This window comes from Aythya marila (genome assembly GCF_965140915.1).
Source record: "Aythya marila genome assembly, chromosome: 1".
In the NCBI taxonomy this organism is placed as follows: domain Eukaryota; kingdom Metazoa; phylum Chordata; class Aves; order Anseriformes; family Anatidae; genus Aythya; species Aythya marila.
Genome location: NC_139042.1, coordinates 78411732 through 78429009, shown reverse-complemented (window position 1 = coordinate 78429009; position 17278 = coordinate 78411732). Strand labels below are relative to the sequence as shown.

General features: G+C 35.4%; 1 protein-coding gene across 4 annotated transcripts in view; it reads right to left on the bottom strand.

Moving 5' to 3' along the window:
* OFD1 (OFD1 centriole and centriolar satellite protein) overlaps positions 1 to 17277 on the bottom strand; it is a 30835-nt gene extending 13558 nt beyond the window's left edge. The window contains exons 1-14 of one of the 4 annotated variants that reach the window (XM_082784578.1): positions 17067 to 17277; positions 14295 to 14495; positions 13347 to 13415; positions 13233 to 13260; positions 12441 to 12548; positions 11579 to 11715; positions 9341 to 9514; positions 7579 to 7685; positions 6603 to 6722; positions 3929 to 4002; positions 3155 to 3246; positions 2786 to 2975; positions 1985 to 2115; positions 1497 to 1608 (exon numbers count right to left, since the gene is read on the bottom strand). In XM_082784578.1, the coding sequence (XP_082640704.1) occupies positions 1497 to 1608; positions 1985 to 2115; positions 2786 to 2975; positions 3155 to 3246; positions 3929 to 4002; positions 6603 to 6722; positions 7579 to 7685; positions 9341 to 9514; positions 11579 to 11715; positions 12441 to 12548; positions 13233 to 13260; positions 13347 to 13415; positions 14295 to 14495; positions 17067 to 17162 (1639 nt within the window). In that variant the 5' untranslated portion in view covers positions 17163 to 17277. The other 3 variants (XM_082784580.1, XM_082784579.1, XM_082784581.1) reach the window with 3 other exon arrangements.
* Position 17278: the final 1 nt, after the last annotated feature.

Here is a 17278-nt window from a genome sequence, read left to right as displayed (position 1 = left end):
AATTTGATCAAAATGATTTTAACATGCAATTTATTTAAATTTCACGAGTTTAATGTATTGGTTTAAATGTGTATTTTTATGTAGTTGCATAGCTGCAAGTTATCATTGATACTAATTAATTATATATATAATTATTTCATGTAAAAACCTACCTGAAAAATACAGGCTTACTAAAAAATCTAACACTGTTCTTTCTTAAATCACATTTAAAAGAATAATAAAAATGCCACCACCCTGGACACATTATATCCAATCATGTTGTTAAAGGGTGATGGACACCATTTAACAAGGGCAGGCCAAAAGTCCGCTTCTATTTAGATCAAAAAGAACTTGGGAAAAAGTAACGTAGCATAAATGTAATAACGTAATGTTTTACTATTATTCTTATTATTTTATTTTATAAGTATTCCTCAAAAATTATCAGTTAAATCGAAATTTTGGGGCCTTTCTGCTGCCTGGTTTGCACTTGTTTTTTTCAGAAAGCAAAAGACCCATCTACAGGTCTGCATCTATTTTGGCAAAATGACCACATAATTTTCATTTTACCTAAATGGTTTCTTCAATGACATCCTTAACTCTGCCTCAAAAAGAAAGTCCATGCAATACTTTGTCACTAAATTAAAATATATTTGCTGTTTTGATACTGATGAATTTCCAATTCCAAATGGTACTGAGAGTAATTACACATATGAAGATATATACATATTGGTCTAAACAATCATATAAAGTATTGCATACACTGAACTACAGTGCAACATGCAGTGTATGTAATGTATAATCATTGCAGAATTCAATTCCGTATTTTAAAATAAAAGATATGTACCAAAACTTAAATTTATCATACTTGATATGAATTTGACAGGCACCTTTAGAACTCCACTTCTTCAGCAGACTGAATTGCTCTACAAAGCACCTTTGTCTTCTTAATGTCTATGCAAGGTGCTTAAGTTATTAGCTTTGGTAACAGCTGTTTAAAAGTTAGATTTAGAATTGTGAGATATGCAATACAATTTCAAACTGATTAGTTTTATTATGAACACTCAACAATCAAAATGCATTAAAACACAATTCACCCCCTGGAAAAATGTGATTATGTTATCACCAAACTTTAATGTCTTTACACTGAGCGAAAACATGGACAATAAAAAAAATGCAAGTGTTTATCGATATGGTGAGAAGCACTTTGTATGTATAAGTATATATCTATATATCTATATATATATAGATATATATAAAAATGATCAGGGAGGAACACTTTCTCCTTCCTCTTATATGCTTGCTTTCTGAAAGGAAGGAAAGTTGTAATCAGGCTGCATTTTAAACTGGTCTTTTAAATCGATTTTGATTTTAAACTTGAAATGTTTAAATGTTTAAAACTTTAAACCACTCAATGGTGGCATATTACTTCAATGCAACTCTAGCTCTTTTAAGCATCTAGAAGTTCCTGGTTAGGTATGTGAACTTCGTAAAGGACTTCTTTGGTATAAGACACAAACCTGCCTGTGTTTGTTTCAACTGTAGTTTCAGTTCTTCAACCTGCACATTTAACTTCCTGACAGTAGCTTCAGAGTCCAACAGTTGGGTCTTTAACTGAGCAGCACGCTCAACCTGAAGAAGACCAGAGGAAACAAAAAACATAATTCAAATAAATAGAATAACCTGAACTGTTTGAATAGTTGCGGCCTTCTAATTGTTTTTCAGGTCCAGCAAAACCATATAGATACATAGTATCCCACAGAAAGCCAGAGCTGACAACTTAGTGGCTTAGAAAGATTTACTTTGGTTGGCTATTTTATTGGGGGTGTTTTGTTGTTGTTGTTGTTGTTGTTGGTTTTTGATTGCTTTTCTAGGTTGTTTACATAAAAATAAGCAGAGTACAAACCATTCCCATAACTACATGCAGAACAGCCTTCACAGGTACACAGATAAACGTTAACAACATGACAAGAAGAAGAAAGAACTCAATAAATAAAGAATCATTTACCTCACTTTGTAGCTGCTTTTCCAAAAACTGCTTATCACTTTCAAATTCATCTAGTGCCAGCCTTCTGGCACGTTCTACCCTCCTCAGCTCTGCCTGGCAGGCCAGGTGCTCCACTGAGGGCTGGGACAGTTCTTTCCAAAAAGAAATACCAGTCAGACAGAGAATGACAAGCCTGCGCTTTTCTATAAGATACACCTTTCAAACTTAAAGATGATTTATTTTCAAGCACATAACAAGGTCTTTTAGAACTAGGCTTTATTTGAATAAAGTACCTGGGGATTATTTTTTTTCTTTTTACAAAGGACCGAAGTTTTTTTTTAGCATAGTCGGTTAAGGACTAGACACAGATTTTCCTGTTATGGAAGAAAAATACACATTCCTACCTAACTGGGTATATACATCTCTATTCTCTAGTAATCTTGGATGCGCATTAAAAATATACGTCACTTGTTAACTAGTCACTTGAGTCCTTAAGAAAAAAAAAGGAATGTTCTTTTTGCCATTACTAAGCATGCTAACACTACTGTTGGAAATACTGTTCTTCTTTTTTCAAAAGATAAAAGGGATATTCCTTGTGTTATTGTTACAGCTACCACTTCATTCAGGATTTCTATTATATAGACATATTGAAGAAAAACTAACATCAAGGACTTTGATTCATTTTACACTAACATTATTTGGGGTTCGGTGCAAATCACTAGTAAACATAATACAAAGACTGTATTTTAATGAAGATTCATTTCTAAAGAAATACCTGTAGGGAAACACAAACAAGAAAATTACTAAATTATTCACACTTACTGTCTCGAAGATGCTGGTTCTCACTGCGAGTCTCATCCAGCTGTTGCCTAAGTAGTTTATTCTGCACTTGGAGCTCCAGTTTCTCCTCCTTTAGTAAAGGATAGTCTGACACCTCTTTCAGTTTTTCTGTCAACAGCTGATTCTGTTTATTTACCAGCAGAACCTGAGCTTTCACTGACTCCAAATCCAGCTGCAGAAAAAGAACAGTTTAGAAGCTTATGAAGATGTTTCTCAAGAAAAACTCTCACTTACTTACTTTTAATACTACTTAAAAGTGAATTTTAATTCACTTTTTCTTTTATTTTTTTTTAACGTAGTTCAAATGCACTCATTACAATACAGCTTCTCTAAATTCATGCTTACAATTACCTCAAGCTCTTTTGTGCGCGATACAGCTTGCTTGAGTTCCTCCTTTTTTGAATTAATAGCAACGGCTTCTTCGTGCAAAAGCATAGCCTTCTCTGCAGGGAGAATTACAAATGCTGAATTAAATTAAAATTATATTGAAAAACTGCATCAGAAAAAAAAAAAATACTTCAAGGTGCTGTCCAACATTCAGTTTAATTCAATGCTTAAAAATGACTGAATGTCATGTAGGTTTACACACACCTTCAAAATCAAGTAAATCCCTCTGTGTGCGTAAATATATCCATGTGTACTACTTCAGAATTAGTTAAATCAAATTCATACACACAATACATGATTTCTTTCGCATGATCCTAACTTAGAAGTCTAAATATGCTATCTGTCCCAGCTCTCCTCTCAAGCTTCACTTAAACATCTTGTGCATAATAAATGTACAAACTGGCAACAATTCAACCAGAGTGTACCAGAGTTCAATTACAGAATGAATGAGCTGCTAGAACTTCAGAGGAATCTGGGAAGCTGAAGAAGCAGGAGGCCTTGCAGCTTTCATGTGAAGCACCAGCTCATGGTTCCCACTGTATATTAAACTGTTAAACTGCAAGGAGTTGCCGATCTGCCATCGGATGCTGCTACATATTTTTCAAAGCCTAGGTTAATGACTTTTTTGCCACTTATGCCAGCATTACTGAACACTGTTACTCTTTAGTAACAAGTGTTTTGATCCTAGGTAGTAAATGCTGTAAACAGCTACTTTATTAAACTCAGAGAGATGGTTACCTTTATTTTTTTTCTCATCTTCAGTAACTTTATTACTTCTGGATATGTATTCTTCTTTTAATTCAAGCTGATATCTAGAAGTAAAAAGAATTATGTGCCCAAAGTACTTGTGTATACATGCACATGTGCTTCTGTAAATTCTAGTCTTTGCCAAAACTAAGCTATAATCACACAATTATTTGCTGATAAAATCAGTTAGGACAGTCATGTAAACAGCTGGAAAGGGTCCTGCCAGTCACTTTTTTCAACCACCTGCTCAAAAAGCAAGTCAATCACCAACATCAAACCTGGTGAGCCATGTTTTGTCCTCAACAACTCTTGAAAACCTCAAAGGATGTAGAATCCACCACCTCCCTGGGTGACCTGTGGTAATGCTGCGCTACCCTCTCAGTAAAATAAAAATTTCTCTATGTCCAACCTGAAAATCTCAAGCCACAGTTTATTGGCCCAGTCCTGTTACATTGTCTGGCATTTGCATGCTACAAAATAATTGAAAAATAGCTATAAAAATGAGTGGAAAAAATCAAGCAGCTGTGGGGTACTTCCAGATCATCTAGGCTCACCTGCAACAGGCTAAAGAAGCTGCATTCCCTCAAATTGTCCTCATAGGTCACATCTGGTAGTCACATAAGGGTCTTCACAGACCCTTACCAGGCACTCCCCAATTTCTCCACAACTCTATTGAACTGAGAAGCCTAAAGCTCAACATAGTGTTAATTCCTAGTGCAGCCTTCACCAGTAGCTTAAGGGGACAATAACTCCCCTCAGTCCGTTGGCCATGCTGCTGCTAATGTCACCCATCATGTGGTTTGCCTGATTTGCCAGAGCATGCGGGTGGATCACAGTCAGCCTGGCACTCACTGTAAATCTTGTGTCCTTTTCAGAAAGGCAGCTGCTCAGTCCGTTCCTTTTCCCCACCTGCACCACTGCGGAAGGATACTCTGTCCCGAGTGCTGAGCTTTGTGGTTCTCCTTGTTAAAATTCCTGAGATGTACGTTGGCACGATCCCCAAGCTTATCAAAGTCTGTCCGCATTGAAACGCTGCCATTTGTTGTGGCAGCCATTCTCCTTAATTAAGCCTCGTGTTCAAAGTTGCTGAGGATGCACAGTGTCATCATCCAGATGACAGATGAAGGTACTGGACAGTACAGGACTGTACTGGCCCCAAGGGTGCTCTGCATGCTATCAGCCACCAGCTAAACACTGAACACTGCCCAAATTTACTGCTCTTCACAGCCCAGTCAGCCAACTTCACTGGTCAATTTTATGGCAATCTACAGGAGCTAAGAACAAGCAGCATTTTGTATGACTGGAACAGAAATTATAAATGCATTTGTGTAAATGAGCCGGACTAGTCAGATCCTTTTTGCAATTATTGCTTTTAAAGTTTATCCTAGAAATAAAATATTTCTTTCCCAAAAAAACATCATTGTTTCTATACAATAAATAGCAGCTCTGTGATACTTTTCATTGAGGATTTGGGACAAGGATTTTATCTTTCTGAGCACTTGCTGCTTGTCTAAAACACTTCTTAAATTGATAAAATAAGGTAAGCAAAAGTTCATCTGTAAAATAATTTCCCTTTCCTCATGAACCAAAAGCACTTTACAAGTATTATCTGTAACTAGCTGTCAGTGGCTAACTGGATAACACAAGGTAGGAGGGTGAGTCAATTAGCTCAGCATTTCATTGTTCTCTGACAAAGCCCTGTTATCTACTCAGTTCCAGCTGAGAAATCCTCCTTATCAAAACCTACTCTTTACATCTTTCCTCTGCAATTTAAATAAAGACACACTAACAAAGATTCTACTTGCAGTTTACTGATGGCTGATACGAACAGTCGATACTTGGCTTGCAAAAAAAAAAGTCATGATACATCAGTCATTTGGTTTACTTTCCTAACTGGAAGATTGTTTCGTGCCACGATATAAGCACAAGCAATAACATACTGAAAGCACCTGCCTGCATTGAGACATCAAGGAACCTTCAAGTGACCGCAGCACTCAAAGGAAGTGCAGTAGCAAAGGATATACCCACTGCAACACCTCAAAAGTGGTCACAGATGAGTATTTTAAAGAGCATTTCCAGGCAAATTCTTTGAAACCATGTTCAAGTAAATTATAGTCATTAAGACAGGATGACCTACAATAGAGACCCCCAAAATACAGAGGCATTAAACCTTAATGAAGAACTAATCTGTCTTTAATACAGGCTGGTGTGCCTCGCACCCCTTTTCCAAGAAACCTCTAACACCTCTTTAACGTTAATTTAACTTCGATGCTTTTTCTGTGTCCATGGAAAGGTCAGTTCTTTAAATTCTGGTCAAATAAACTCACTAATACTGGTTTAAATCCTCTTGTCTAAACACACGACTTATCTGACATCTCTTTCCCATATAACAAGGCAGAATTTAAGCCACAAAAATAATGTAACCTATAATCAAAAGAGAATTATTTTCTATAGCAAGTATTTTCTGAACCTTAAAGAACATTTTGTCTCACTAGCAAAGAGATAATAAAATATATAAATAATTGTAGCCAACTGAAACAAGAACATAAATGAACATTTTAAAGTCCTTGCTTAGTTGCATTAGTCAAATAAATCCTATAGAGTGTATTATTCTATTTTCATAGGAATTAGTATGTGTTCTGTTAGAGACAAAAGAAAAAATTACTTTAGAAGTTCAGTTTTAAGCTTTTGGTCATAACTCTCCTCTATGTTCTTCACAGCAACCTCCCGACGTCGAAGTGCATCATCAATAGATTTATTTTTCTCTTCCTGAAGTTTCTGAGTGCTGAAATAATCATAAATATACAAAGACCAATTACAAAGCCAAAACTTATTTCTTTATGTATATTATTTTTTCTTAAAATAACACTTAGCAACATCAAAGGGTGATATGTGTGCTAGGAACACCTTAGAAATCCAAAATTATGATCAGAACCTGTCACTGTAATTCATTAAGAACAAGGAGATGTGACACAAACTAAATTGCCCTAATTAAAATCCAGTACCAATCAATTATGCAGCTATCCCGGGGTAACCCTAGTTCAGCTTCCCACACCAGAAAGCCTTCAGAGGCAGTGCTGAGCACTATCAGCACCCTCTGCTGGCTTGTTAAAAAAAAAATAAAAGCCACAAGTTGTTAGCATGATGCTGATTTTGCTATATAAAACAGATGTCAGAGTAATAACATTAAGTAGATTAAAAACCTAGCCAAAACTAGTTTAATTATTTTCTTATTTAACCAAGTAAAACTCATCATATTAAGGATAACAGTCCTAGCAGTAGAAAAAAAAATATGACTAAAGAAGCAAAATATCATATACATGCCTCATGACTGTTAGAATTACATACTGTGTTGATTGTTTTGTTTTGTTTTTAATTTAAGAACTTAAAAGCAAACATATGGTTCCTTGTCTCCAAAGTCATGCTGCATTATTCTAGTTGGATAAGAGGGAACAGATAAAAAAGCTTCTCTTTGTATGGGGTAACTCTCATAACAGAGGCACTGTTACAAAACTGTTCAAAATGCAAACACAGCTTATGGGATATAAAAAAATCTATTTCACAGAAGCAGCAACATCATGAAGCATGCTTTCTAGATGAAGAACAACACGTAGCATTGTATATGCCCTTCAGCAACTTACATTTCAAAAGCCTCGATTCTTTGCTTCAGTTCTGCCTCTCTTGTCCTCATGACTTCGATATCTTTCAGCAGACTCTGTCTCTGAGCATATACTTCCTTTGCTTCTATCTGAATCACAAAATATTATCTTTAGTTTTACTTCACACTGTATATGGTATCTATCATTGATCACATTCAAACTTTCAAGGACCGTCTTGAAACCCTCAAGGAATTCCAAAAGTTATTAGTTGTTTACATTTTATAATAGTCATAATTTAATATAACATCCAGAATCTATTATAATTTAATTCCCTTTTTCATTTTACTCTGAATAAAAATGCTTTAGATAGAAACACCACTGGCTGCCTGCAAACACTTTCCTTTTTAGAAATTATGTTGACTAAAACATAGGTAAAAGGAAAAATTGGTTAAACAAATATTTACAGAATAAACATGTTCATACTTCTCAATTTTTAACAATTTTGCATGTTCTTTTGCACGTTTTGCATAAACAAAAGTGAAAAACATGCCCAACAATTGATAAAACATGACTTGATAAACTGATAAAATGGTCAACTAGCAGTCTGTTATTGAAATTTAATGTATATGATCAAATTGTAAAATTCAATCATGAACATGCTAATACCAAAATCCATATATCTTTTTGTTGTTATTTTAATTACTGAATTGATTTCATGTCCACAAAAGAAGACTGATAGCATAGAACAGATGGTTTTCTTGTAAGCTTCTAAGAACATAACAATGAAAGAATTTCATATAGCACTGATAAAATGTTTTATTTTCAGAAGGGAAAGAGGTCAGTAGTAGCTACACATATACATGTACACAATAATATAAAAACTTGAATTATAGTTTTGTTACCATCACAGGCTCTGAAGAAAAAAAAAAGCGCAACCACACAGGAGCAGAAAGGTGATAGCAATTGTAGACTAAATTATTTGGATAGGAAGGTCTGCTGCAGACAGCAGGGAGATTGCTAGGCAAATAGGCAACAGAATAGCAAGCAAACTACTCTTCCGAAACTGAAAAGTAATAGAGATGGAGTGAAGCGATTTAGAACTACATACAAATTATTATATACTGCAGTAACAGTTACTATTCTGGCAAAACACCAAGAGTTAACAGCCCAAAGGAATAACTCATCAACAAAAAAAGTGTGGAAAGAGAAACAAGGTATCAGCCTATGGCAGACAGTGGCTATTGAAACTCCTCAACACCTAATGACATAGAAATGTCGTATCTGTGACATGTGGACTATATATTCCCTTTAGTTTAAAGTCCTTCTTAACAATTGAAAGAATTTATAGCATAACTAGAAGCTATGTTTTTCAAATAAAAGAGTAAACAGTCCTATAAACTATTAAAAACATCTCTGTGATCTGAATTTAGCAGTTATTAAAACGGATTTAAAAGTACCTATTACAATTCAACCCTATTTAGGGGAACTGCTCCTTTTCCAGACAGCTTTACTTAAATACTTACCCATACTCATCCTTTTATTTGCTGAATGTGTTCCCCTATTTATTTACAAAAGTAAATAAAATAAGTTACTAAATAAAATATTTACTTTTGTAAATAAAATAAATAAAATTTATTTACAAAAGTAAATAAAAGTTCCCCTATTTATTTACAAAAGTAAATTCCAAGTTTTCACTAACAAGCCAAATGAGAGCTGAAGGTAAATCTCACGAACTTGAAAGAACAATTTAATCGACTCACGAATCATTTTGTATTAGTTTAAGAAAAAGTATTTGGAACTTTACCTCTTGTTGTTTCTGAAGCCTCTCGATAGCATTCTTTTCACGAGAAATCAAGGCTTCGGCCTTTGCTTGATGTGTCCTTTCTAACTCATATCGTAGCTCAGAGATTTCTTTCTGGGTTTGCGCTTTCTCCTCCATTTTCATCTTTGCTATTTCAACTTCTTTAAAATGTTCTAGCTTTTACATAAAGGGGGAAGAGAGGGTTAAATAGTGATTCTTTCAAAAGAGCAAAGACTATCCCTCCTCAGACAATTCTAAATTTCACTCTGGTATTTCCTGTTCAGATATTTCATCGTAAGAAATAGGATGAAAATAAAATACTGTGATAAAAGCATTTCAGTAGCACACAGTATTTGCATGCCTCACATCATTTCCATCCATTTACCTAGCATCCCAAAACAGTTCTTATAAACAATAACAGGTTGAGAAAACAGCAAAACAGAGGCCTATGAAGAAAAATACACTGCAGGAGTGTTGCTCTGCTTCAAGGTAGGGAATGGCCACTCTCTTTGATTCCTCCTCTGACACAGCCTCTATTTTTGCCCCTTTTCCAAATAACTGCTTTTGACTGGTGCTACTAGGAACAGAAGAGGCTGACATCCAGAATCACTGAGAGACAACAAAACTTTGTCTAGACACAAAAGAAAATGCAGAATATGTACCTCCACATGAGCGGAGAAAGAGAAGTCCTGACTCACACACTTCTTAGCACAGCTGAGAAAAGTAAATGCATGTAAAAAGGAAAGTATGCATTTTGCAAGTGCACAGAAGAATCATAGGAACCATGTGTCCCTAAAAAGTGTGAGATGCAATATATGCAAGAACTACTGGGATTATAAAGAATTAGAGTAAGATTTAATAAAATAATAAAATTATTATTATTTTAATAACATTATAATAGAATTTTGGAAGAAGATGGAGAACATAAAAGAATAAAAGAATGTGAGAAACAATGAGAAACAATAGAAACGAATGACAGAAAAAGTTTGAGACTACAGAAAACGAGGATATTAAAGAGGAGGAAAAAAGCACACTAGGAATGTCTGATCAAGGAACTCAGTCCTATTGGTACAGATTTGTGAAAAAGTAGGAAAAAATGGTAGGTCAGTACAATCTCACTTGTACATACACAAAGTGGGCTAGAAATACCCTATAGTAGTTCACTTCACATTGCTAAGGAATCCATGTAAAGTTAATAGAATTTAGAAGTGATTTATATTTGTTTAAGCCTCCATACTTCCGCTTTGCTTAAACTGAGATGAACTTAACACACAAATTAGCATTTCTTACATAGCAAAAATACAGCTCCCACCAGGGATTGAAGACCAAATGAAAAATGGAGATAAAATGCACTGGCTTTAGTTTAAACTCTCCATCTCTCTATTTTTCTATCTTAATAATTATGGCTAAACTGTTTTTCTCAAACAGTTTGTATGCAGATGAGCACCTTTAAAAGTGTCCCTAAACATTCTAATTGATTATCAGTGAATTTTTTTTTTCTATTGAAATATGCAATTCATCTTGACAAAAAATCATGGAAAAAAAATATTTAGGTAAACTACAGTACATTCTATCTGCTCCATTTTACAGATGTAAGTATTAATCAACAGACTTTGTGAAAACAAAACAAAACAAAACTAATTTTATTCCTAAAGTAAAGGACAAGCCTCCAAAAGAGCTCTGACTTTAATTATAGGAAGAAAAAAATATGGAATAATTCATAATATTGTGTCTGTTATGATTTTAACATTTCTGTGCAATGTTTTGAAATAGTATGTAAATTCTAATCAGTATTAAAAAAATAAATTGATCTTTCAAAGTATACAGCAGCAATTCATGCCCCTTGGTTGTAATGCATTATGCTCAAATTCAAGCTTCAAGATCTTAATTGGGAAGGAAAATAAATAGTATAACTATGAAAAGTAAATATTTTCCCATAAAACAAAACAATCAAAAAGCAAGTGAAATTTACCAAATTAAGACAATCAGAATAAGAAAAAGATGTGTTTCCCAATTAACACCAGAATAAAGAGATGAACTGTATACATTAATAAAAAGGTAAATGACAACATACACATGAAATATCACCAAATTAACAAATGGTATTTGATTAACTTAGCCTTTTGTGTTTGATATAATTAATGATGAGACATTTTTCTTCAAGTTACCTTAAGTATTAAAAGTTCGTATGGTGCAAAAATTCATAAATTTCTCCCTCAAATTCAATCACCAGAGCAATACCTTTTGAGCCATTTCTGCTTGAAGCTGATTCTCTATTTCTTTCCTATATTCATGAAGTTTTGCTTCTAAAGATTCATACTTATAATGCTGGGGATAGGAGCCTGCAAACTGCTCATCAATCAGCTGAAGCTTCTCAGCTACAAAAAGAGCAACATATCCATCAAAATTTAAAAATAAATCAGTCATCACAACTATCCTACCAAAGACTGTGTGATTCTGTGTCTGTATATGAAGGACCTCAGTGTACATAAGTACCACCTAAGACCTATGTGGTACAAAAGCTGTGGCAGCACAGAAATGTCATTTAAAAGCTCTGTGCCACACAACATATTTGTAAGAGGAAGCACTTAGCTGTTCAGGCATAATTTGGCATATATAGTCATATATGGCATATATAGCTATTCATCCTCTTTACAGAGGCTCTAGAATTTTCTTTTGCATGCAACTTCTACATTTTTGTATTACTAATAGCGTGCATATTATAATTCAAAACCCAGTCTATGCACAACAAACAGAAACACCATCATACAAAAAAAGCAATGCATGCAGTTATAATTATGTTTTCCAGAACATATTTCAGCACTTAACATTTACAGTACATCTAAGAAGTTTAGCTGTTAGCTAAACACCTAAAAAAACATCTGTGTAATGAAAAAGAAAAATAAATTAGCAGGACTTTTGTCTTATTTTAAGCAACATTAGGAAAAAATGTAGAGTGATATAGGTATAACCTTTATTTATCATTACTTTAGGTTGCATTTGAATAAGCAATGATTTAATACCATTCATACAATTTACTTATCCATATCATTCACCGATATGAAAATATTTGGGGAGACTTCATTGCAAAGACTGTACTTACCAAGAGAGTCTCTGTAAGGAGGTGTTGAGGTTGTCTGAGTTTCTGTGTCATGACTTTCCTTACTTAGATGATGCTCTGTAAGTCCCATCAAAATCTGCATGAGAAAACCTTTCAAGATCCAATAGATTAGTTACTTCTCATGTCATACCAAAATTCAGTTTTCATGCCAGTAACTAATGAAGTAATTTTCACTACACACAGAAAACCTACCCCATTTACTGAAAGAAGCCAGTGAATATTAAATAAAAATCAATGCTAGCAAACTATTGATTTTTGTTATAAGCACTCCATCTTATTCTGCAAAAGCTGTGCTTTTACAACTTTTCCTTTCTTCTGTTTCTTTTTATCTCATTGACTTCATTGGTCATTTTTGAGAGCAGATTATTATTACTGTAATTACAATGACATTAGGGAACAGTGGTTTCTGAAAACCAAGTTACTTCGGGCTATTTAATATAGATAGGCTTCATCATGCAGACACATGAATTATTTCTTACATTAAGAAAATGGAAAGCCTACTAAATCTTCAGCTAGTGTTTGTAATATACAAGTGTATAATCTAATACAGTCAGTTATAAACACAAATCAAAATTTGAGCTTGTCAAAATTAGAGTGAAAAGCTTCCACAAACCATTACCTCTAGTATTTGGTGCACTACAGGTTTCAAAATATTAAATCCATACTATTCCACATCAACACACACTCAAGGAATCTGAATATCTACTTCTCACATCTTAATAAAAATGAAGGTGACATAATTATCAGTGTGCATCATGTATAAATACTGTGTACCTTTATTTTCCTTCTGAGTTCCCAAAGTCTGTAAGAAATAAAAGACAGCCTTTTAGCCAGGCTCTTTCACCACAATTGTAATTTCAGCTTATCTTCAGAATCAAAATAACTCACCAGTGATTTGTAAAAATTGGATTTCGGATTGATTCTCATTAATTGAAGAAGATCTTGCACAGACAACAGCTTTTAGGAAAAATAGATAAATAAATAAATAAATAAAATTGAAAAGGTTAACTACTTAAAAAAAAATACCTCAAATATGTAATAGCCACCATATTACAGTTGTAGAATGTTTTAGATTTGAGAAAGATCAAAATAAATAATCACCTTGCAGAACTGTTTTCAGACACTTATCTGTTCTATAGCTCCATTTGCTTATCTGTTACCTAAAACACATGGCAGTCAATGCATAGTTTCATGACCACCTGAAACCATGAAAAGAGAGGACTTTGTTTCCTCCCAAATCTGGATGCATGCTCTTGCTACGTTCCCTGCCTCTATTTTGTTTTACCATATGAAGCAGATGAGCTTGCTAATCAAAATCACAACTAGCTACTCACCAGCTCAAAAAATTAATTTTTGGTTAGAAAAAATTCATCACATTATCACATACTCATAGAAGATAAACAAATACAGGGCAAGGACTGCCGTTTTCATGCAGAACTTGTATTTAGGAACAGTTTAAACCAACCATGAACCACACTTTCAGAGAACTGAATGGCCAAAAAGAGGCTAGCTTTGATCAGGATCAGTTCCCCAAGTGGCCTGCCACATGGCTCTGCAAATTGTCATACCAAACAGAATCACACAATCACACCACAGCTTTGGGTGAAGCAAGCTGAGGTTAAGAGGCTGGCACTACGTCTTTCCTGTACGTCTTATTGTGAGTCTTCATGCAAATGGACCTGAATATTGATATCTTTTATGGAGACGATTTGAAGCTGTACTTGCATCTGTATTTCACTGTCACTAAAGTGGATTTTTTTCAATTCTGTTGGAATATAACAAGCCCCCAGAACACAAAACTCCTAGAAATCTTAAGAGAGGGATTGCTGAATTTACCTTCTTCTTCTCTAATCCACTTTCTGGAAAGAAAACAGAAAGTGAATACTCATAGCCACATCTCTGCAGATGATCCGCCACCAAACTGTTGGAAGCCGTGATCAAAAGTGAACTGTCATCACTTGGAACAGTCTGTGGCTGAAGTTCTCCACTTAAAATTGGGTGCATCAGTTCGTGGATTAGCTGTTTTCGGAGCTGTGTCTGACACAGAAAAGAAACAACAGAAGAGTTAGTAACAGGCAACCTGGGACTGTACTAAGAGCTTTATTTTTCAAAAACCATGGGGATCTCATTCTACTTTTACATACAACCCACACACCAGAATTGGGCAGCCTAATGTTGGCAGAATTTAGAAGAGTGCTTTTCTTCAGAATATTCTTAATTGCAGTGATCTTTGACTTTCCCTTAAGATGTATTCAGTGTAGGGCTGAGAAGTATTGTTCTCAGTCAAAAATTTCACATAAACTCCACTCCAGTACCCCCAGCTTCAACGTTACATCACTGCTTTCGTTTTCTCGTATCACTCTTAAACAACGCCCATCTGATGTGGCTTCAGCTTCATGTGTATTTGGAAAAGTCACTTGTCCTCTTCTGAGTCCTATATCAAAAAGCTGTCGATTCCATCCCAACAGCAGATGGGAAAATAATGGGAAATTCAATGTCTTTAGAATTAATTATTTTGTAGGGAAGCAAAAGAGTACTACTCAAAAAAGCCTACAGGCACTAACAATAAATTGTACTTATTATAATTTGTTTCAGTTATATTGGTTACAATAGAGAGAGAGAAAAAAAAAAAAAAAAAGGCAACCTAAGATCAGAAAGTCTCCCTACTGTAAGAGGAAGAAATAATCATTTTCACTATGTAATTATAGAAGTTGCTTAGGGCACGCTACCAAATCATGAGAGAAATAGCATTTTAAGCTTTCAACAGCACTATGCAACAGTGACAAAGTTTCTAAAGCTAATTAAAAAGATAGTATGTTACCAAATGGGATGAAATACTGCATGTTTACCAAAACTTACTAAAGCTAGATCATATCGGATTACACTGATATTTAAGCATGGCTTTCTAAGGAAACAAAGCTGATAATAGAGAGAAATGAAGAAAACTGACAAAATCATTTCCCTTAATTTCTGAACTAGTCCAGTTTCAACTAACTTTGACAATGATGAAGTCTCAAAAACAACTGAGCCCAGAAACCTCTTGCACATCTTGTGAAAAACCGCAGGGGAAAAACACAGGGCTATATCCCTGTCCCTACTAAGGGAAAGAAAGGCAAAAATCACTTGTTATACTGTCATGATTCTTTTTGACAAAAAACTCTTGGCCATTCGGCATGCCTGCAGCTTCAGATCCGGCCTGCCTCTTACCAGCAGAGGTAGTCAGAAAAGACCACGGGAAAGTTGAGAGCATTCTTGTTGGAAGATACAAGTGTGTTTGCAGGAATCTGTAAGAAACCCAACCATACTAGTTCTTCAGCTCAGAAAAGCTACAAAATCTAAGACAGATAATCTTCTAGACAAGGAAAACTAAAGTGGGTAAATGGACTTAGATAGCATGTCACTATTAGTTAAGTCAAACAAGATGGGAAATGGTCCAATCATTGCAAGCTTACTGTAGAAACTGCTGAGGGAGAAAACAAGTTGTCTTGAACAGGAAATTCTTAGCCTTGAGATTATCAGTTGTATTTTTGAAATATACAACTTGATTATTACTTTTTTAACTGTAATGAATTTGACATAAAAAGTAGGAGCTAAAAAAATCACTGATGACATAAAGCTGGGAATAAAAAGTACACCAAGATTATTATGTCATAAAAAAAATACATTCAGAGATTTAAACACCAGCAAAACTGGAACTGCATGAAATACAAAATTTCAGCATTTAAGACTTGACGCAAATTTCTGCCGTGGGACTGCTTGGAAAAAGCAAGAAGTGGATGTGTCACTCAAACAATGACTAGCTGAAGAGTTGTAACATGCCTCAAAAAAAAAACAAAAACAAAAAAACACACATGCAGCCTTCCACAGAAAGAGAAAAGAAATAACACCACTCTAAGGTTTATCTGGAAAGCTCAAAATAATCATGATCTAATTCCTTCAAGACACGGGGGACACCAATGCAGAGGGCTACGGGGATAACAAGCAACGAGCCTTGTGCACCTTGGCTTGCCCAGCGCTGTAAAACAGAATGCTGAAGGTATGGTTGCTGCCTATAAATTCATGAAGAGCTACTTAAACTGAAGGATACTTTCAGTACAAGAAAAAGAGGCAGAACAACTGCAAATAGGCCACAAATCAGAACTAAGTGTCGCTCTTGAACACAACCATCCTCCGAGACACTCTGCTGAACAAGTCCATACTGGAAGACCTTTTCCTGAAGAAGCAGACAGGAGGAAAATAGCTCGACTAGTTTTAAACAGCTTGGGACTACAGAACTGGAAGAAAATTAAGAGAATAACTCATGCAGCGTGCTTGCTTCCAGGAGTAAACAGGCAGATTCTGGGACCTAAGAGGCCCTTTTTGATCCTCTTTTCTCATTTACTCCTCTCTTCCCTGCCTGACACTCTCCCCAGCACGGTACGTTTAAAGACCTGCTCTGGGCCACCAACCTTCCTGACACAGAGACTACCGAAGGGCACTTGTGCTCATGAAGCACCCGTTTCTGGCAAAAAGAAGAAGAAAAACACACAAACTGTTCGGAATTATGCCATAGCACCAGCACCGTTTGCCCAGCGCGGATTTCGCCGGTGGCGGCGGGACCAGGCGCACCTTGAGCGTGTCCAGCACCCCTCGCTTCTTAAAAGCCTGGTACAGCCTTTTGCGGAGCTCATCCTGCGACAGCGCCTCCCTGCCGGCCGCAGCCATCCCGAAACGAGAAGAAACCACCCCAAAAAAAAAAAAAAAAAAAAAAAAGTAAAAGAACTCGTTAACCCCCCCAAAAAGGGCCGTTACTGGCGGCCGGCACCCCGCCTCCCCGGCAT